Source organism: Ammospiza caudacuta, chromosome 6 (assembly GCF_027887145.1).
Source record: "Ammospiza caudacuta isolate bAmmCau1 chromosome 6, bAmmCau1.pri, whole genome shotgun sequence".
NCBI lineage: Eukaryota > Metazoa > Chordata > Aves > Passeriformes > Passerellidae > Ammospiza > Ammospiza caudacuta.
Window position 1 is genome coordinate 15,605,853 of NC_080598.1, and position 23,578 is coordinate 15,629,430.

Genomic DNA, 23,578 nt, shown 5'->3' on the forward strand with positions numbered 1-23,578 from the left:
CACACTGTTTGAGAAGTGTCACCCTTGTACTTCCTCTTTTTGTTGCTTTATAATCTATTATGAACAGCAGCACCCAAAAACTCTGTGTGAAATCAGGGACCTTTGCACAAGCAAAATGAATATACATAAGCAGAGAAAATTCCTGAAACAAACAGTCCACATTATAAAAGATGAAGAACTGGATAAGAAATTTTTCCTCCCATTTAGAACACTGAACCAGAAGCAAATGGAAAATTAGAAGGGGTATTTTCATCTTGAGTTTTTTCTGCCATATTGTGAACTTCAATTCAAAAAACAATAGATGATCAAACCAGATAGAAAGAAAAAAAATACACCATACCAGACTAATATTCAAGATCACTCAGATCTTTTCCATGCACTCCTGCTGTGAAGAAAGCTGCTATGTTGCTGTGTCAAGACAAAAAGGTTATGGGATCCTTAAGAGCACAACACACTCAAAAGAACAAGAATGGGTGTAATGTGCCATTTGAATATTACAGTCTCCAAAAACAGGAAATAAAATTCCTGTAAAGAGGTAGCACTTATCTGACTGGATACCATCTGTCATATTCACCCAATTACACTTCTCTTAATCTCTGTAAAGTCTCTGCAGTTCCATAAAGCCCAACTGCTCTCAATAATGTTACTGTTAAGTCCTTAAGAATGAGCTTTCCTGCAGCACTGATGAAATGCTGCTGTAAATGCCATTAATGGGGTTAGGGACCTGCAGGCTGAACTCATGCTCTGGGGGGAATGGCACACATTTAGGGTCTTCAAACAAGGGAAATTCAACCAACTCCCAAGCAGTGAAGTCAGCAGAAATGTCAATACCTGCAAATCCCCACACCTGCAAGACCCCACATAAAACAAGATCTGCTGGCCCACAAACTGAGCACACCAGAAGCCACTTGGGAGAACATTATTGTATCAGGCACATAGGCTAATCAAAGACTTACAAATGAGATAAAGCACTCTGAAAGGGCTCTCCTCATGCTAGGAATCATCAAGGCTTTCTGACCCTAAAGCAGCTGTTCAGTCATCTGATTTACAGTAAAACCTGCAGCCCTCTCTTTACAGTAAAATGAGTGACTGCTTTGCTGGGTCACCTAAACCAGCAGAAGTCTGGATATTGAGGAGCAACCCAAGGACATTGAATATTATTTTGCCCTTCTACTGCAAAGATCAGCAACAACAGTACTTGGATTCCTCCTATGCCACATTCAGAGGGTAGAGAGGGCAACAACCTACCCTTACAGGCCACCTCTCAGTCACCACTGAACTGACCAGGAAACTACAGATACCAGGAACTCCTGGAGTAATGGAAATTGCATTTCTTTAGGCAAAGCTTCAGAGGAATAAAGTATTTCACTGTGACTCTCACATAATAAATAAAAGCATGCCAGTCCAGGAGTACGGCATCACCTCTTCTGCCTGTGCAGAAGACCCCTAAAAAGACTGAAAATAATAAGGAAAAGGATAAGGAAAAAAAGGCAGAAACATGAAACAGATTTGTGAAAGAAGTATCAGCACCAAGCCAGCCACACAACAGAAGATGCAGAGGATCATACACTGTGCTGATGATCCAAATGGCACTGAAAGTAATGCCTGCAGGGCAGATGGCTGATAGCAGACTGCATTTGCAGTTACACAAATAATTACAGAACCAAACGCATTATTTTCTTCTCAAATCCTGGATGTCAAACTAGTTTAAAAATCAGCAAATTAATGAGACCTTCCTGAAAGGTTGTTGGTACTATTTGCTCCAGTAAGGTTTATCTAAATGTCCTTTGTACATTAAGATTTATGACACTCATTATGTCTGGCAACAGTGCTGCAGATTAACTGAGAGCAAATGTAACAACAGGAACACGTTCATATTTTTTTTCCTTAATTCCATGTAGATATTGTTAAGATTAACTCCAGCCAAATCCTCAGCATGGCCACACAATTGCCAGAGATCAGGTTGGGAAAGCTAAAGCCCTGATAGAATTAAATCTGGCCAGAGATGTCAAGGACAGCAACACAAGCTTCTGTAAGTACACTGCTGAGTAAAGAAGATGAGGGAAAACATGTGCCCTCTCCAGAAGGAAATGGGAGACCTGGTTACCTGGGACATGGAGAGGGCTGAGGTACTCAGAGACTTCTTTGACTCAGACTTCACCAGCAAGTGCTCCAGGCACAGAGGCTGAGTGCAGAAGGGAAATGCAGGGGCCAGGGGAATGAAGAACTGCTCTCCACAGGATAAAGCCAGGTTTGAGACCACCTCAGGCAGCTAGAGGTGCAGGAGTCCACAGCACCAGATGAGATGCATCCTCAGTCCTGAGAGAATTGTCAGAAGGAGTAGCTAAACCACCACACATCATACTTGAGATGTGGCAGTCCAGGGAAGGTCCTATGGAACTCAGGCACATGGAAAATGAGGAGATGGTTGGTGACAGCAAACATAGCAACAGCAAGGGCAGATCATGCCTGAAATATCTGGTGGCCAGCTGTGACAGGGCTGCAGCACTGGTGGATGAGGGAAGAGACACAGACATCATCTTCCTGAGCTTTTGCAAAGCATTTGACACAGTCTTGCACAACACCCTTGTCTCTAAACTGCAGTGGCATGGATTTAACAGATAAAGCCCTCATGGATGAGGAACTGGCTTGATGGTCACACTCGTGGTGAATGTCAAAGAGTCATGGTCAATGGTTTGGTGTCCAGGTGGAGACCAGCCTGCAGGGACATTCCCAGGGTCAGTACTGGGACTAGTGCAGCTGTTCTGACATGGACAGTGGGATCAAGGACACCTTCAGTAAATCTGCCAACACCACCAAGCTGTGTGGTGTGTGACACGCTGGAGGGAAGGGATGCCATCCTGAGGGACTCTGACAGGCTGGAGAGGTAGGGCTGTATGAACCTCATGAAGTTAAACAAGGCCAAGAGCAAGGTCCTGCAGCTGGGTCAGAGTCAGGTAAAATACATTTTTAGATGCAGATGTATTACAGGATATATTAAAACTAACACTGACCATTCACTGAGCAAATGACCCAACAGACTCTCAGTGCTGAAGAGAAAAACAGGAGTTCTGCAGATATTTCAGATATGCTTTGAAGTAATGAGATCCAGCTTTGAGTAAAATCAGAATAAAAATGCAGTCACAGAAAGAAAAGAAACTACAGTTTAGGACCTGAAATGCCTGGGCTGACAGCTTTCAGTGAGGATGATAAGCAGCCAGGAAAAGATCTAGTGAGATGAAAAGCAAAACTATTCCCTACAGCACATTGCATGTTTTAAATAACTGAACTACAGGGCTGCCACTACTGCCCTGGAAAGATCAGTTGAACTAATATTTGTACAGACTCATTCTCTGCAATTACACAGAACTGAACAAGATAGCATATGGCAGTAAAATGCAGGTAATGAAAATATCACCTACTGCAAGAGCTGGGTTATTTCTCACCCTTCCTCAACACACACAAACTCTGAACAAAACGTAAGAGAAGGAATCTATGTCCCAAAAGAGACAGGTGAATTTAATAAACATGAATGATGGAGCAGTAAAACACAATAGCCTTTGGGTGATCTATGCTAAAATTGTATTTAAAGTAGTTTGACGAGAAGTACCTGCACAGAAGCAAATTGTGAAAGAAAAAAAAACCCCACTGTGACCTGGAGATACAGTACCTGCAATGCAGATGGATCCAGATGACAAATGACATGACTTTCAGGAAGTGCCTTTATCGAAAACACATCGCTGCCAGCACTGGAAAGATCCAGCCCGAGCAGCCAGGTTTCTCTCTCAGTACCCAAACCCAGCCAATCTCAGCTGTTAGAACAGTAAAATATATGCACAAACAAACCAAACCCCTTAATGTACAAAGCACCCAACCACAACAAACAGTACATTAAATAAGCAGAAACTAGGGTAAAGTATTGTCTGGATAAGGAGACAGCACTTACACATACATACACTGCAGAACAAGATTTCCCTGCCTGGACCACAATGATTCTCCCATCCCATTACTGCTGACCAGGTAAAAGGTGTCACCCAGATCAGATCTCTGCTTTTTTGATGTGGAAAACACTGTGAGCCACTGTGATGAAGAGAAAACCTGCACAGGATAACTTCTGGCTCCCTTCCCTCCCTGTCCTCTACCTGTTCTATGAAACATGGCTCTGTCCAGTTGGCAGCCACTGAGCCTATTGTACATCACAGTCCAACCTTCCAAGACACCTGTAAAAGGAGAGTAACAAACAAGCCTTAACCCCTCTTGGAAACACCTTTGTGAAGCAAGAATGAAGCCTCACAGGTACAGTAATTAACCTAGAAACAATGCTGGCCTTTAAAATAATAGCCTAATGGTGAAGTGTTTAACAAACAAAACACTGATGCCAACGACAGGGTCACTGCGGCAGGTGTTCAGTGAGGCTTCTCCCTGCAGCAGGCATGCAAACACAGGCATGGATATATAGATCAAACATGCTGCTGCTGAAATGGATTAGATTTGAGGTAATTCACTAATGCAGCAAAGTATTAACGGGTGCTACTGCCTGTGCATGTGTTTAGGAAAAAGATGGAGTTGTATTTACTGAGTTTTTAAAGCAATAGTAAAATTAAGCTATCCACTTATTGAAAACATGAAGGTGAAAGAGATTACCTAGCTTACCTTTGCTGCTCTAACAATCAAAACTGAACAAAAATTCAGCAAGAATTGTAACTCTGATAGATGCTAGTGAACTGAAACAGCTAAGCTCCCTTTTCCTTTTTACAGGTGGTTTTACAGTTTCTATGGAATACAGTTTCTAAGGGAAGACATGTCATTTCATGATAAATACTAACCGTGAAACAAAATATTTTGTCACTTTCCCCCCCACACATACTATCTTTATAATCCAACCTAGTACTCTTTTGCTGGAACTGAGGAAAGCAGATTTTTCATTTTGGTTTGAGTTCTTTCTCTGTATTACCATCTACACTAGTAGCAAATATTGACAATTCTGGACAGTATTTTCAGAAGAAAATGAGTTTCTCAGATCCTGGTGCCTAAGTACATGGATAGGGATTTCAAGACTGGCAAGATGTTGATGGCTGTCAAAAGTAGCAAACACCATTTGGCCTCTATTTTGTTCCCTACAATGAAAACGAAGTCATTGCTTCTAACAGCACTCTATGCAGATGAGGTATTCCATACAGCCTGATCCTTATTCCTGGGCCCTGAATCCCCAAAACCATGAATTGAATCTCATGAGAATGGTGCCACTAACTTCACATGCATAAAGATGCATATGTATAAATCCCTCCAGGCTGGGATTTTTAATTATGAACTCCTGAAGACAGAGGATTATTTTCACAGTGTGCATACACAGTGCCTGCACAGAAAGAGACTCTTTCTCAGATTTTAATAAATCTTAGAAAACCATAGTAATAATAAGGCTGGGATGGTGATTTTCCTCCCCTTTAGTGAGACATAAGTATTCAGTTCTGGTGATGTCTATGGCATTCAAAGATAATTTCAAAACAAGTTACATATTTAATCTTCCAATTTATCAGTTCCTTCTGTGAAGATGATCCTGTGAGTAAACAACCTGAAGAGCATTGTTCTCCATTTCAAAACTGAGCTAATCCCTTTCCTTTGCTTCTGTGTGCAACCAAGTGTGGTAAATAGAATCTAGTCTCAAGACCCAAGAAGCAGCAGAAAAACTTTACAACACAGTCAGAGTTTGCTGCAGCTGTGAACCCACCTTGTTTGTGTACAGGGAAAGCCAATTTTCTAGCTCTGTTTTCCAATGTGTCCTTTAAAGGCCCCTTCCAACATCATTGAACACATTTCAGCTTTTCTTTCCTTTTGTTACATTAAATATTTTTCTCCACATCTGTGTGTAACTCCCAGCCAAGGGAGTTTGCTTTCTCTAGTAAAAACAACTGCAGAGAGAAAATAAACAGGAGGGGAAACAACATAACATGGGATGATACTATACAGAATCACATGCCATAGGTTGTAATAGGAAAAAAAAAACTTCTTACTTTTTGATGCATTCAGGGAAAAACCTAACTTATCCCATTCAACCCATATTTACTTACTGCGGCTATACTTTAACTCCACATATACTGGCATGCCTTTTCTGTTTCAAATTGAAGAAAATAGCCCTTTTAATGGCAAAATGATCTCACTACATTTACAAGTACTTGGAAGTGTCACATCAAGTAACAGTCTCAGTATTCTTATGCAACACACCTCTTTTTGTAGCATACTAAGATATGTACATTGCACAAAATTCAATCATCTTTGTTTTTCATAAACATTAACTATGCTCACTGATTTGAATTTATACACCTAGCTTAGCACATCAGCTTTAAGTATTTAAAATAAATTAGTGAAATTTAAAACAGGTCAGGTATATGTTGTTGCGGCATTTTTAGTTCCATTTTCATTATGAATTATCAAAATCCCAACTATACTTCTTTTTGACTACTCTGTGACAATTTTTGTTACATCTGACAATCATCTTCATCTGGTTCTCTTTAACTGCCTCCAATGAAATTATCACTTAGTCTAATAATTACTCAGGATTATTCTCTCAACACTTCACAGTACATTGTGTGGTGCTACAAAAAGCTAAGTGAAAACACTTCATAGTACATTGTGTGGTGTTGCAAAAAGCTAAGTGAAATGCCTTGCTACAGTGATGTATAAATGGAAAAATATTTTAAAAGCATTTCATTATTAAGAAGTGAGATAACTTGAGAAAAGTGATACATCATCTGCTCTATCCAGCTTGATGTCTCAACAGGAACCAGACGAAACATTATTTCCTCATGTTTAACTATATCTGCATAGATATATGTGTGTGTGTATATATATACACATAAAAGAAAAACTGGAAAACTACTACTTTTTTTTTTAATACAGTCTGGAAAATTATCATCATTAACTGGTATGACTCACATCTGGATTCTTTCAGCGTTGGGCAGTTAATTGATAGAGCAATTCCTTTCAGGACATACAATTTTGCTCTATGAGATGTATACAAAATGCAAAAATGTGTGCTGCCAGCAAGAATTGAGAATTATGAGAAAGGCTGTGGCAGAGGAGTCAAGCTAGCATCCAGACTCACAGCTTCAGAGAACATGGAATCTGTGTCCCCAAAAATCTTGGGTCTCCACCTGAAAACCTCCTCTGCCGTATGCAGCTTATAGCTGATACAGTTACCAAATTACTGAAAAATTAACAGCTAATGATCATGACCCAACTAATTCATATTTCTAACTGCAACCACCTTTTTCAAATTATTGTTCTGGGCTTTAAAAGGCTGTCACATGAACAGTCTGTGTGGTACAGCTTGAGAGCAAAGTCAGTCCCTCAGGCAAGGCATTTCAGACTCTGGAAAATCATTTTCACTTCATTTGAATCTGACTGAAAATAGGGTCTGATATATGCACACCACCTAATTTTTAGGGTTCTGATCCTGAACTAACATAACTTATTAATGCTGGACATAAATATTGCCATCTAGACCTGCTCAAATGGCTAAGTGTTTGCACAATAAAACTTATAGCACACAGAATGTTAAACACCAGAATAAATGGCAATCAATCATTCATTTTTATCTTTGCTTTCTAAACTGCTTGTCAAATATTCACAGTGCCATCAAACAGTAACCAAGGAGGAATAAAAAAAAAAAAAACAAAGAAGACACTAAGATGCTTTTTATTGTTGTTTTGAAAACTCCTAAGATTTGCACAAATATATTACATGCAAAAAGAATAACCTAGTCTTTGAAACAAAGCACACATAAAATAATTAGATTTAAAAAGCTGTGTCAGTTCCAAGTATTTGTTTTTCTTAAACTGGCAAGCAGCTGTCATTTGTGACTGTAACAAAATATCCAAAAGAACTAGATCAAAAATACTTCAGCATCTATTCAATCTACTATTTTTTAAACTGTTTTTACTTAAGTTAAGCACCCATTTTTTCCCTCACCACGTGCCAGTGGCTAAGCAAAAGGGGTACCATGTTCTATAAACTGATCTCACACAAAGCCATAAGTATCCTTTGCTGTTCATGTACTGCTACAGATTTTCAGTTTAACATGACCTCTCAAAATAAATAAAGGACACAATACCAGCATCATATCCAAGGAATTAAGCTGTGTAATTCTCATTAAGGTTGTGTCACTAATCCCTGCACATTCTCTACCAAAACTTTATGCTCAAATTATATACTTCTAGATACTGGTAGAAATTACAGTACTCTAGAATCAGCTCATAATTACATAGGATTGCAAATTGTACATTTGTCAGCTCCTAGAAACAAAATGGGTAGCCAAATCTGCAATTCCAATGGCTGCTTTCATGCTAGATACAGATACTGCAGTTCACTTACCAATTAACACAAAATCTGTTTTCCTTGTCTTTTTCTTCTTCTTTCTCTAAGATTCAGGCATGTTATCAACCCACACAAAGACAGGGATAAGAAATAACATAGGAAAAACCAACTGACTCTCACACTGCATAGAACAGACAAATTCTCCTCTTTAAAACATAATTCAAATGTTTGAGCATAATTGGGTATCACTGGGTTTGGATACTTTTGGGGGTGATTTTGTGTTATTCCCTTCCTTTTTTTTTAAAGGAAGATGAACTATAGTATCACTTTGAACTCCAACTTGTGGATTCAAGGTATGGAGCTTACACAAATCTCCAATATGCAATTATATTGTGACAATGATTGCCTCCTATGTGGTTGCAACTTAATAAAAAAGCTTCAAGATAGAAAGAATAACCAGAATGTAGAATTTAACAAATGCCACTCTTCATGTATTCAGAAAAAGTACAAATTGTTTCCTAGCCCAAATGTTTTGATCATAAAATAAAAAACAAATCTGTTTAAATGCACTTCAATTTCTGATTTCTAAACCAGCACAGCTTTAGAGAGCTACCACTGATGCAGCCATGCTCTTGTAGCAGATTTGTTTAAGCGTGACAGAAACAGGTCCTGAGGTAATTCAAGATATTGCAGGTCTTGGATTTTGTACTTTCCATTTTTCAACAAAGAAAACAAGCCTAATCTAATTTGCTCCCGTGTGCCATTTAAAAACGTAACTAAGCAGATCACAGCTGAAGTAGATCAGATTAACTGCTAAAGAAAGGTTGTGTTGACAAACTGCACTGAAAAGTTTACCAACACCTTTTGTGGATATGAAAGGCACAGCAAAAACATACAAGCCTACTTGCCAGGAGGCTGTCTTGTGTTTAACTTGCAAAGCAAAGGCTGGCAGAATGAGATGTAACACATTCTCATTGAACAAAGAGCTGTCCAGGTGCTGCGGCATCCATAGCAAACCATTACAGGAAAGGGCTTCCACCACCTTTTTCATCTTTTTAATACCTGGCTGAAGTTGCCATTTTAATTATTCCACTTCACCTGGTAGAATGCCTGTTAGCAACAACTACAGCAAAAGGAATCTCCACTGGGGACTGATGTGCAGCCTTGTCTCTGGACACACCTGTAAGCCTGCTACTTCCCTCCTATGAAATATTTTCAGTTTAAAAGGGTAAAATGTGAACAGAAATATGTGATTATCAGCTTGGTTGCTGATTTCCTAGAACAGGAAGCAGATCATACCATACAACTAAAATTAAATTTAAAATATTTGGGTCTTTCTCAGAGAAGGATTAAAGTTATCTATCTCTCATGAAACACCTATGTTAATGTCACATTTTGTAGAAGGCAGGGAACCTCTGGAAGTTTCAGGAAGAATTCTCATTTCTGTGGGTCGTGTAAAATAAAACTAGACCAGAGTACTCAAACTTCAAATTCCTTCACTGACAATTCATATAATGAGGGGGTCCTGCCTGGTTTTGCAATGAAGAAAGATTTATGCATTCATAATACCTATAATAATTTCTTCAGCTGATTAATTTCAACTAAAATGAAAGACTGTTAATATTTCTAAATGCAACATATTTCATAATGAAGCTGGTGGCTGGATAGAGGCAAAGGCTTTAAACAGTCTCTCTGTAAGAGAACGTTTTGGGGCTCAGCTCCATAATATGACTTGAGCAATGAGAATCCACATAGGGAACATTATAAAGGACACCTATAGGAATTCTGCTTTCTAAAATGCAGGGATCCTAGTCTTCATATGGATCCTAGAGCCATTTCTTACAGATATATATAAGAAGATTCCTTCCACCATCAACATATTGTGAAGAAAATTGACTGGGCTCATTTTTTTAATGCATAGCTCTCACGTCCCACTTTGGATTTGACAAAGAGCAATAAAAGTGAAATAAAAAAGAGAATCATATTTGGGGGAAGGAAGGGTGGAAGATAAAGCAAATATAATTCCTTCCCCAACCTTGCTGCTGAGTTTTCATCCTGGAAAACCCACATTTCTGTATGTGCAGGGTCCCTATCAGTCACACAGGGGTAATACATTTCTGTCTTTGCAAGTTCTCACGGAGTTCCACACCAAGCAGGACACGAGGCAGTGAGACACAAGCCTGGCAGTGCACTCCAGCACAGTGCCAAGGGGCATCCAGCACACCAAGGGACCTGTCCCACTGAGCTCTTGAGCCACAGCCACGCTGTAAATCACCAGGAGCAAGCCAGGCAAAGGAGACAACCAAAGGTGTAATCAGCGAGCACGCATCCTCTCAGCTAGAGGAAGCTCAGTCACACAAAGCTGGAGACCTCTTCTAACCATGTCAGATGTAATTAAACCACTTCAGGCACTCTGGGAAGCTATTTCCAAATGCATTTAAGTAAGGCAGAAAGAATGATTTTAGCTATTGGACCATTAAAAAGGAGTGAAGCTGAGATTCCCCTTTGGGTCTAATCAAAACATACACCAGCAGATGTTTTCTTCTCCTCTCTGATAAATACATATGACTGTGTAGCTTCTGCTTTCTTTATGAAACACTAATTGCCCACTGCACAGAAGGTCTAATTGATGCAGCATGTGATCACTGTTATTTGCACATTTTTCATAGCTCTAATCCTTCAGTGCACAACCCATGAGTTTGTGTTTATTGCAGGATACGAGGTGAGCCATTTCAGCCTGAAGGAGCATCCACAGAATGTCACTCAGCTTCATTCTGTCAGACTCAGAGGGCTCCATTTTCTTGCTCACTCAGGACCTACCAAAACTGGAACAAGGTGAGGAGATTCAGCAGAATTACAGAAAGAAAGCTGGCTGGCACAAGCAAGCTAGAAATTTATAAGACAGGAACAGCTTCCTGTATGAGAGCCTCCAAATGTGTTTACCATTGTGGGATGGCGTTGCACACTACCAGTGCACACTCTTTTATCTTCACTGGTGTCACACTGGGGAGTGCACAGGGTGTCTGTCCAGACTGCCAGCCCACAGCAGTGACCAGAGACTGCTCACCCACCCTTCTGAAGCTCTGTGTGCTGGCAAACCAGGCTGCTGTCCAGGAAACTCTTCTGCTCTCCCCTCTCCCACCTGGTGACAGAAGGACCTCCTCCCGAGTTTGGAATCTACTTCAGAAAGACTGCTGCTGACAGCTCTTGGATGGCAGCAGGGACTTGGAATCCTGCTCAAATATTTATCTGCTTTGTGATTATTAAAAGATTTAATTTAAGAAGAGCTGGAAGATTATACAAAATACTGCCACTGACTGACAAATTTAGCACAAGCCACACTATGTCCAGGCACTCTCCCAGCAGCACATCAACTGCTCTCCCAAAATCAACATCAGCCAGGTACAGAGGACACACACAAAAAAGGAAAGAACCACAGAAACAAGGAAAACAAGTGTTCTTAAGTATTGAGTATCACTAGGAAACAGAGGCAGGCATTCAATGGTGTAAAAAGAAAACAGATGCCTTCACTTCCCAAAGTAAATAACTCAGGGATTTATTAATAATGATTTGATCACTGTTAGTTATAGACCTATTCTAATGGCATGAAAATAAAAAACAGAAACAGTATCATAGCCATGTCATGAAAAATTAGCAACAAGACAGATGTCATCAAGTACAAAGTGAAAAGAAAACCATACAGAACAATAACCTTCTGTTCACTCTTCATTGCAATATGTGCTCATGTTTGGCATTGTTCATCCAAGACCACAGCAAATGCAATATTGCAGAGCTGGCTGTAAACTAAAACCCTTTGGGCTGAATTTTCACCCCAACACACAGACACTGACTTGGAGGATGCTTCACAATGTCAACTGGGCATATTTACAGTCCATCACACAATGCAGTGAAAATCTCTGTGCCTCTAATGTATCTTACATTTTATTTTTTTTTCAGAATAAGCTTTTTCAGAAGAAAATTAGTTGTTTTTGCCAAAGAACACATAAAAACTACACTGTTACATGCTGTTTCTCATTTTGAATAGGTAGCACAATAGTCCTTCTCCTCCTCCCTTCTCATTCCACCACATTAAGTATTTTCAACAGAATCTGAGCATTCCTGAAAATCCAGCAATAGACAGGTTCACATTATCCCATCCTTTGAAAGGCCTAAAGATAAAATACAGCTATTCTGTGTGGCTTTAAAACCTCCTGTTTCATAACCTTTCTATTTTAACAGAATACAACAAGCAATAAACATGATAGTCATTCCCAGTGAGCTCCCAGTTGCCTTCCTATCTCCTTCAATTTGGTTATAGCTTACACTATTTGATACCATATCAATGAAAGGACAGCTTTCAGAAACTACAGCTATTGTAAGGAAAATTAATTTCCTAAGCTTTAAAATATTTTCTTCTAAGTCTAGAGTCCACTGGATTCTTTTACCAGAAGTCTTTGTAAAAGAATGCTAATTTATAAAGTTAATGACCTCCACAGTTTCAGACCAAAATTTTGGGGAGACAGGCCCAGCACACACCAACAAATGACCTGAAAATCCAGACCCTCATCTGAGGTATTAGAAATACCTTTCTAAAGAATGAAACGAAGAGCAGAGACTTGAACACCTGAACTTGCTTATCTCACTTTCCATCTTATGCAAAGATACCTTCACATTTTTTCCAACAGAATACTCTGACTCAAGGTGCACAGGATAGGAGAACTTTTTTCCTTCCAACACTACTCAGAACAACCTACATCTTGCAAATCCTAAGGCAAAAACCATTAAATTAATAAAAACCAGTAGGTGCTCAGGAACAATAACAGGAAGGAAAAAGGGTGGAAAGGAAGGACAGAGGAAAGGAAGGAAGGAAGTTAGGAAGGACTTTTAATTTCAATTAAATTTCTCCTGTGCTGGTTTTTCTTGATCTTCAAAATCTGAGAATGACATTCAAGCTCCAAGGAGGCAATTAAGAATTTTTCAAGCTGCATCAATACTGCCAGAATACTACAGTATATCATTATTTGAAATAAGCAACATTTCAAAGGCATCTTCCAGGATTCCTCAGACTTCTAGCAATGTCATAATCTTTTTGTTCTGATACCATAGCCAAGTTTCTCTGGGTATTAATAAAGTATTTCTTAATTAATATATCTGGTAGATCCAAGAATTATCCTAGTGTTCTGAAAAGCCAAAGCCTAGATTAGGTGGCTCATAGGTGGCTGGTCCCCTTTTAATAGCCAAAAATTAATATTCTTATTTCAGATCAGATAATGAATTCTACATTAAAAGGTTTATGCCCATTGTGAACTGTGCTGTGGCAGATTCCCAGCTGTAAACAACTCCTAGCTGTGAACAATCTAACACATGTACTGGAAACAATTTCAATGTGGCAGTCCCCAGCTCCTGCCAGACTGAACTGCGCCATTGCTGGAAGGAGTGAATCACTCGTGCATTTCTGATGTGGCCCATTACCAGTGATCTGGCAAAGGGGATTGAGGGCTCCCTCAGTCAGTTCACAGGTGACACCAAGCTGGGTGGGAGGGATGAAGGCTCAGCAGAGGGATGTGGACAGGCTGGATCGATGGGCTGAGGGCAGCTGCAGGAGGTTCAGCAAGGCCAAGTGCCAGATCCTCTCCCTGGGCCACAACAACCCCAGGCAGTGCTGCGGGTGGGGGAGGAGTGGCCGGAAAACTGCGCAGTGCAAAAGGACCTGGGGGTGCTGCAACACAGGCTGAACGTGAGCCAAGTGGCCAAGGCAGCCAGTGGCATCCTGGCCTGGATCAGCAATGGTGTGCCCAGCAGGAGCAGGGCAGGGATTGTCCCCTGTGCTGGGCATGGTGAGGCCACACCTCAAGTGCTGTGTCCTGTTCTGGGCCCCTCAGTTTGGGAAGGACATTGAGGTGCTGGAGCAAGTCCAGAGAGGGGCAGAAAAGGTGGGGAGGGGTCTGGAGCACAGGTCCTGTGAGGAGCAGTTGAGGGAGCTGAGGGTGTTCAGCCTGGAAGAGGCTCGGGGGGACCTTACTGCTCTCCACAATTACCTGAACGGAGGCTGTAGCCAGGTGAGGGTTGGCACCTTCTCCCAAGTAATTAGCAACAGGATGAGAGAAAACAGCCTCAAAGTTGTGCCAGGTCAGATTTAGATGGGATATGAGGAAAAATTTCTTCACTGAAACATCTGTCAAGCATTGGAACAGGCTGTCCAGGGAAGTGGTGGTGTCACCATCCCTGGAGGTATTTAAAAGCTGTGTGGGTGTGTCCCTTGGGGACATGGGTTAGTGGTGGACTTGGCAATGTGGGGTAAATGATTGGACTTGATGATCTTGGAGATCTTTTCTGACCAAATGATTTTATGATTGCAGAGATGTAACAGCATGCCACACACAGAGGCTCATGAGCTCTGCCTTAAGAACAGACAATAAAACAATGTCAATGTTATTCTAGGGCAAGCACTGAAAGTTTCTCTAAAACCTTACACTTTACTTTTTAAATCTGCAGCAATAGCCAGTGGAGTGATTTAAGATTCAGTAACCTGGAAGAATCAATTATCAAGGTCTGACTCAATGGTGTGTAGAGGCACCTTTAAAGTAATTTAACATTGCTCTACAGATGCAGTGTCCCAAAAGAGGCATTATTCACCCATACAACTGAGCTTAAGTTTCAGCACAGAAAACTTGAAGCAATCCCTAGGTTTGCAAAACACTGTTTAATGGAAATTCACACTCCTGGCTTGAGTATTGGGATTTATATCTGCCAAAAATAGTGGGATGAATTCCAGGGTACAGTATGTGTCTTAGTCTTTCGGTTTCCACTCAACCTGATCTGAACAGTCATTGTCTGGACAAGTTATCTACTCTTTAATTTCCACAGTGCATTCAATAATTTCCTCAAATTTTCAGAAGTGAGCATTGCTACATGATGCAATGTAATTTGATTTTGCTGCTGTCACTGCAGCCAAGTGAAAATGCTGCTGTAGTAATATGGGCTAGCAACAACCTGCTCTGAAAAAAACCAGACCTGTTTTCCTTATGCTTCTTGCTGTGGAACAGGAATAACTAATGCAAATACCTAGCCTTTAACTTCATTTTGCTTTCCAACTGATACCAAATTTGAAAGACAGAACTCTTCAGATCCCTTTCCTAACTGTAGATCAAATACCAATGTACTTGTATTTCACTTGCAAATACAATTTCCATCTTAGTCATCATTTGCAGCTAATCAAGGAATTTCTTCATCTTGTAATATCTCATCTGCCGGTAGTTAGAACTGTGATTGGAATTGAAATTACCATTAAAAACTTCATGCTGTGGTTTCATTACCTGTGTCAAATGAGTTACAATAATCATGAATTATGATACTCACAGGCTTGTGTTAACATGCATCACAACAGGGATCACGAGGTTTCCACTGAAATTTGCAATTCAAGACTTAATTTTCATAAACATCTGAGAATCCAAGCTAGAACTCAACTTCACGAAAGAATGACTGGGGCACTTGCTTTGTCAGAAACAAAGATAAGTGTGTCACTCACAAGCACACTGGCATATTCATGCATTACACACTGCTTGCCCTTATTTGCTCAGCTAAAACTTGAGCTCAGAGAAGGGGATGGCACCAATCCAACCTCCTTTAAAGTCACTAGAAAGGCTCTGGTGCCACCTCTTTGTGACAGCTCCCTGCAAGCAACCACACAACTGCACGGATGGCAGAGGGCAGCCTCAGTCTCTACAGCATCCCTGCTTTCAGGGAGAAGGATGCTGGTCTCAGTGCACCAAATCAGCACCCAAAGCTGCAGAGTTCTTGTCCTGGCAGAAGCAGTTACTGTCCTCTGCTCTCTAGGGCCTACTGCATTACCCTGAAGGAGGAAGTGTTTTCAACTGGGTCACCATTTCTCTTTAGGGATAAAAAATATATAAATATGTAATCCCTCAAGTTATTAGCAATACAAAAGTATGAAACATACTTCTGCTGTAATCACTGAAAGGGAAGGGAAAGATATCATTTCACTTCTTATTAACATAAAAGAATAAAATACAAAACCGTCTAAAAAGTAATTTAATTATGGAGCAAACTGAGCTTTTAAAGTGTCACAAAGCTACAAAAGCTACATAAACTACAAAAATTACATTGCCATCAAGTGGTAGATGAAACAACCTGGCATAAAATAACTATGTCAGGAAAAAAAGTTTCATCTTCTATGATGTGTACTCATCCAAAATAATTATTCCAGTCTTTCCACCTTCTCCCACTGTTGCCTTTGTACACTCAATACACCCTTCCCTGAGAGCACATTTCCTTCTCTAAGTCAATATCCCCTAACTTCCCATTTTCTTAAGAACAGATAGTCCAAAGAAGATAATGATCATATGCTTGCTTCAAAAATGAAAGCAACAAAAACCCCTGAGCTTTCCATTTGCATTCTGTGCCCCTCTCTTGTGCCTGCCTCCTAAACAGAAAATTTTCCAGCCTGAATGCTGCCTTGCTGTATACCTGCATATTATTAGCATTATGTAAATGACAGCAGGGCCCAAAGAGGTGTTACATTCCCAGCTGAGAATGTTCAGAACTTGCTGGTATCATCATCACCCTGACATTACATCAAGATAAAAGAGATTGCAAAACTGTGGGAAAACAGTTCTTCCATCCCTGCCACCCCCTGTGCATGACACAGACCTGTCACCAAGAAGGGCATTCCTAGTCCCAGTGACTGGCCTTCACATACTACAGGAACAAAATGTTCAACAGTAAGTGAGATACAAAATAAACACCAATTTTAATATCCATGCTTAAGACATTAATCTTTGAATACACCACTGCAAACACTGAAATTAATTCTCAATAATCTGCAAAATAAATAATTTCAGCTTTTAAAATTCACAGATGTACTAAGTACTTAAGTAACACAATGAGAAGTTGGGATGGATTTCTTTAAAAGCTACAAACAATAAAATAAAAATTAAATAGCAAATGTTTACAGAGAAGGGTATCTTCTGCAGGCACCATACAGCTGGCAAGACAGAATTCTATTTTTGTGAATAATCTTGAAGTAGGAAAGAGAAGAGAACAGAAAAAGAGGCAAGAAGAGCTTGATGTAGGGAAAAATGGCAAAAAGAAATCTGTTCATCAGTTGAAAGAACAGAAAAGCATGAATTAGAAAATAAGTCATTAGTGTGAGTGGAAGAAAAATGAGGAGGAAGTGTGAAAAGAATCCAGCTCTCTAGAATGGCAATTTTTGGTTACTAAATAAAAAGTACCACCTTCCAGAAAAACTGCTGCTTGCATGTCTAAATAGATGCCACTCCGGGGAATGTCCAAACACCCTCAGGCATGAGAATCAAAACTGTCCAACTCAGGGAGGTGCAAGAGGAGAGACATTACATTTCATATCCACTTCCCGGCTGTGATCCAAATCTGGCACAGATGGCTTGTAAATGATTGTCACTGCCAGGAACCTGCAAATGATTGTTGCTACCAGAAACCCACTGGCCTGTGAAAAAATCAGTTTTCATCTCAATCTGGCTGCTGAGACCACAAAGGTGGTGGGGGGTGGCAGAGCTCAGGGACAACTGGTGCATCACTCACTGTCATAATGCCCATGCAAGGGGTGGCAAGGCCCCTTCAGCCCCTTTCTAAATCCATCTCTGGCACACTGCAGAGCACAACACAGCGAGGTTTCACACCCGGCTCTGCAGCTCATCTCCCTTAAGCCTTGTCCCATTTCCATTTAAACCAACACCCCCCAACATCCAGGGTCTGGGATACTTATTTTCCTCACCTCTCCTTTCTGCCTGGTTGATTTAGGCTACCAGCTTCGGGGTAGCAATTGCCTCTGCCATCTCCCTCACACTGATGCTGGGCAAACCACCTTTGATCTCTGCAGGAGCACTCCATGCAAGAGCACAGAGTTCCATTAAAGGAGAGCTCTAACGCAAATGTTTTAAAAGCACATGACCAAGCTAATTTTATACACTGAATAGCCTGAGACAAGACAGCCTGTTTCAGAGAAGAGGACAGACACAGTCTTTGAACTCTTTTCCTTAAAAAAGCAGCTCTTGTGAATTATCCATGCCATTCCCCACGGCAGGAGGCTGGGAGAGAGCCTGCCTGCAGTGGGATGCTCTCAGTCACAGATGCACCTTGCAGCAAGGTGAGCCTCCACTGCACTGCTGCCTTCACAATGCCAAAACTTCAGGGTTTCTAACATCCCACTGCCTCAACAACATGCTCAGAAACAAGTGTGGGATACCTTGGTGTTCAAGGCACTTCTTGTTCCAGGACTTGTTTACACATCACACTTTCAGAAATCTTCTTATCTGCCCTAATTGTGATGATTCATGAATTTACAACCCAGCTGTGCTCCACAATTTTCTTCCAACTGTAATCCTCCCCTGTGCAAGTAAATAACTTGTGACTGTTTATAGCTGCAATATCTAAGCACAGCCTTAAAACTTCAGAGCAAATTCATGAAAGCTACAAAAATTGAGCATAATAAATCCTGTCACAAACAAAAATAATGTGCATTATTACCACCATCATGCACATATCAAGACATATCATGCCACTGCAAATGCAGGCTGTGTGATCTGCTCTCTTCAGTGCCTTCAGTGCCCTCAGTGCCAAGTGCCAGCCCCCCCAGGGCACAGTTCATGGGGTCCCCTCTGGCCATGGCAGGTTGATCCACACAAACCAAGCATCACACAGACACTTCACAGAGAACCCTGGGGACTTGTATTAAATTGATTCCTGTGTGGATTGGGCTGTTCAGCTGGTGGTGTTCAGATATTTCTCATGGAACAGTTTAGCTGGTTGTGTAAATGCTGCTTTTATAGTTACAGGATCAAGATTTATTGTTAAAGAAGCAGCTGAAAACATAAGAATAAATAATAGAGACAGAGGCCTTACTGTAACTGAGTTTACTGATACTTTCATCCTACCTAGCAGCAGTTTTATTTGACTGCAGTTTTATAGTATGAGGAATGTCTTCACTTATTCAAGACACACCAGCATAAAATAAAAATGAGTATGTTATATTTAAGAAATGCTATAAATTAAAAATGAGTTCAAGAAAAAGATATGAAACAAAAACATACTTTTGAATAAAAAACCGGAACTCCTGTGAATTTGTAATGATTCCCAGACACTTCTGCATTGTATTTTCTACTGGAAACTGCTGAAGGATACCAAAGGAAAACACTACTGTGCTTGAGAACATAATTCTTCAAGAAGCTACATCTTACTCTTAACTTCCATTGCAAACCACTTTTGGGCTGGGGGCAGCTACATGGACTGCAAATGATTATTTTTTTAATTGCGTCTAAACTATTTTGACTCTTTATAATAAAAGAGCAGAGACATTGTTAAAAATGAGTACAATTTAAAGAATTCCTAGCTCATTGTACCTGATGTGTAGCTTCAGTAAGTGCTTAATCATGTGCTTAAATTTCTATGATGTGTTCCATAAAAATAAATGCAATATATTTACTTTTTAAAAACAGCTTCCTAACTATTTTTCATAATGTTAGCGAACTGAAATCTCATCTTATGACTATCAGTATGTCAAAAGCAGAATACTTAAGAGAGGATGAAAATAGATAAGGGCAAAACACTGAAATCACAAACTCACAAACCTTTTATTGATCTCAGCACGAGCTAGCACTGACACTGAAAAAATTGCCTACTATTACTGTTTTTTGTTAACTCACTCAAAATGTTCTCAGCACCTTAAAAGGGGAAGTGTAAATTTGTGAGTTGTGGACATGCAGGTGGATTGCTTACTTAATTGTACACGTGGAACTGACTCCCTCTGGCTCATTTCACTTCAAAGGAAAATTATGACATTTTACTAGCAGAAATACAATCCTTCTCTGCTTGAGTTAATTCAGGTATATAGCTGCACATATGTTCCACTGCTAGAAGGACACATCTTTACAGACTTCAGCGTGCTCTGTCCCCCACACGAGCAGCAGTGACACCCTTGGCTGTCACATGCCACCCAGACCACAAAGAAGGTGCTGAACCTTCCTCGAGGCTCTGAGAGTCAGCAACCACTGAACTCACCACAGTAACAGGAATGTGAAGCAAGAGGGCAGATAAGCACGGGGCATTTTGCTCCCAGAGAGAAGATGATCTGTTCCAAGGGGTGCACATCAGGTCTCTCCTCCTCCTTGCATATTTCCCTCCCTCGAAATGGTACTTTGACCTAATTTACTCACACAGTGCTTTCATGTGTAAATTCAGTCACATATGCATTCACAAATCACTGCTTCCCAGGCAAGCATGTTTAGGGGATCCTGGAGGATGCTTTACACACTCAAGTCCAATAAGATTTGCAACAATATACCTCTACATGAAGAATTACCTCTGAAGACTGAAAAATAAGTCAGCTTCTTGAGAGAACACTGCTAGAAGCCTAAATAAAGACACTTCAGAGCAGAACCGTGGTTTGGTTGCCATTTGGTTTTAAGCAGTCTTCAGCAGTTTCTGACCATAAACACATCATTAACGTTCAAGAATAACATCATATTAGAAAAGATATGAGTATCATTAAATCTGTATTTATCTGAGATTTGCTGCTTTGCCTCCCTCTGTTTGTGCTGCACTGAGCAGAAGTAGAGATGTTTTATTTCCTTCTTTGGGGCCACTGCTATAAAACCCCTCAGCAAAGTTTTGGCATTGGCCTCTGCAGAGCCTTGTGTACAGTGAGAGAACAGAAAAACTCTTCCACTGCTGCTGGGATGAGCCATGAACAGCTGTTCCTCTGGTATTTCTGTCCTCATTACAAGGCTTCAAATTGCATCAGAATGCATCCACTAGTCATTTTTGAAGCCTTATTGCCAATTCCTTACATCTTTTCAAAACGCATAGGCTGAAAGTGCTATTGCTGAGAGAGTGGCAATATTCTCAGATTCATTGTAATCATGTTTCTTTCTTTCTAATTCTTCTACTGATTTGAACTATGATGTGCACATACCAAAATAGCAGATTTTCACTTGCGCAGCTGTCTTGGGGTTTTTTTTCCCCTCTGTATTAAGGAGTGATGCATTTGTGCTCACGTTGCATTTGTTGTGGCAGGCATACCTCTGCTACAAACACTGTCATTGAGAATGTGGCAAACTAAACTAACCTGCTCAAGCAGCTGTATTTCTTTAAAAACGCACTCTGTACATATTTTTAATTTCATTATTCTCTACCGACAACAAAAATAAAAGGTTTATCACAGAATCAACTAGGTTGGAAAAGACCGCTGAAATCATCGAGTTCAACCTATGACTGAATACTACCGTGTTAACCAGACCACGGCACTGAGTGCCACATCCAGTCGTTCCTTAAACACCTCCAGGGACCGTGATTCCACCACCCCCGCCCCGGGCAGCTCATTCCAATACCCAATCATCCTTTTAGCGAAGAACTTTTTCCTCGTGTCCAACCTAAACCTCCCCTGCCGCACCATAAGCCTCTGTCCTCGTTTCCTTTGTTACTGTATCTACCTTGTTTCACTTACAACCAAACAAATGAAACAAACATGCTTTCTGTCGTTTTCAGAGCGCCTTGTCAAACGCCGCGTGATTTCCGTCTGTAAAAATTCAGCTTGAAAAAGACACTTTAACAAAAACTATAAATAAAAACAAACAAACTAGCCCACAATGTTAATGTACTCTGGATAGCAGGCTCGGAAAGGGGTCTATTACAAATATTTGGCTCGGTTTCCCCTCGGTCCGGCAAGTCTGACACCAAGTATTCCCTCGTTCCAGCCGCGGGTGCTCCCGCTGCACGCCCTGGCTGGGGTGCTGGCGGTGCAGGGGGCTCCGCGCACCGGGGCCGCTCCGCTGACGCACGGGGCTCCCGTGCCGCGGCTCCCGTAGCTTATGGCAACGGCGGAGCCAATGGCAGCGGCGGGCCGGGCGCTGCCATGGCGATCCCGCTCCCCGCCATGGCGGCACCGCCGGCCGCGGCCGCCCCGCGCATCGCCCGCCCGCAGCCGCGCTCCCGGAGCCGCCGCCGCCGCCGGGGGCAGCGCGGCCGAGCCCGAGGGCGGCAGCCGCCACCGAGGGCGCAGCGCTCCGCCCGCCCGCCGGGGCCGCAGGGCAGGACAGCTCCGCGCTCCGCCCGCTCCCCGCGGGGCTGACAGCTCGCCTCGAGAGCAGCCCCCGAACTTCGCGCAGCGGCACCGGCCCGAAGTTGGGAGGCGGGACCGGGTGCCCCTCCGGGGAGCGCCCGCCCGGGCCGGCCCGCGATCCGCTCCCCCCGGCGGGACCCACCGCCGCCCCGCCGCGCCCCGGGAGGGTCCGGCCGCCCCGGCCCCGCGACCGAGCACCGAGCCGCGGCTCCGGCGGGGACCCCCGAGGGGCAGCGGCTCCTGCCCAGGGGCAGCCCCGGTACCTCCGTCCCACCCGCCGGGGTCTCCCCCTACCTGTAAGGGATCCAGTCCGCCTGGTGCCGCGAACTCATCTCTCCCCGGCGACGCTGCCCGGAGCCGAGGAGGCGGACGCGGCCGCTGCTGCCCGAGTCGGAACCCGCCACGGCGCGGGCAGCATCCTCCGTCCGGGGCGGGGGCGGGCGGCGCGCCGGTTATCCCGGCAGCGGCCGCAGAAACATCCCCCCGGGGAGGGCTCCCAGCGGCGGGCCGGGCTGCATGGGGAGGGGGCGGCCGGGGGCAGCGGGAGGCGGCTCCCAGCCCTTCCTCCCTGCCCGGAGCGGCGGCTGAGTCGCGCACCGGAGCGGGGAGGGGCGGGGGAAGGGCCAGCGGCGGGCAGGGAAAGGCAGGGCAGCAGCGCCGCGTCCCCGCTGCCGCTACCCGCCCGCCCCCCCGCTGCCGCCGCCGCCGCCGCGCTCAGGCATCGCCCGGGCGAGGCGGGACCCGCTGCCGCCCCGAGCCGAGCCGAGCCGCCCTCCGCGCCGGGCCCGCCCCTGCCCCGTCAGCCGCGCCGCCGCGGGGAACGGGCACGGGCTGCGCTCGGCTCGGCACGGCGAGCCCTGGCAGCGGCAGAGACCGAGCCATGAGTCGGGCGCTGGCCGGGCGGCTCTCGGCTGACCCGGGCGTGGAGAGGTGCGAGGAGAGCGCAGCCGGCGCGCAGGCTCCTCTCAGCCCGGCCCACCGCCAAAATGCATGAACTGCAGCAACTCAGCCCAAAATGGTCGGGGAAGCACGGCCTGGGGGCTGTCAGTAAGAGCTTACCGCGGCCCTTAAGGCAGAATCCGTGGTTTCGGTTTGCCAACAGCGGGCGGATGCCTTGCGGTGATGAGAGCTTTTGGGATCTGGTGGTCGCAG

General features: G+C 43.0%; 1 protein-coding gene across 7 annotated transcripts in view; it reads right to left on the reverse strand.

Annotated features, from left to right (window-relative positions):
• Window positions 1–22,950, reverse strand: part of TUB (TUB bipartite transcription factor) — a 75,265-nt gene extending 52,315 nt beyond the window's left edge. For all 7 annotated transcript variants that reach the window (XM_058806897.1, XM_058806901.1, XM_058806900.1 and 4 more), the window contains exon 1: window positions 22,721–22,950. In XM_058806897.1, the coding sequence (XP_058662880.1) occupies window positions 22,721–22,758 (38 nt within the window). In that variant the 5' untranslated portion in view covers window positions 22,759–22,950. The remainder of the gene's footprint in view (window positions 1–22,720) is intronic.
• Window positions 22,951–23,578: the final 628 nt, after the last annotated feature.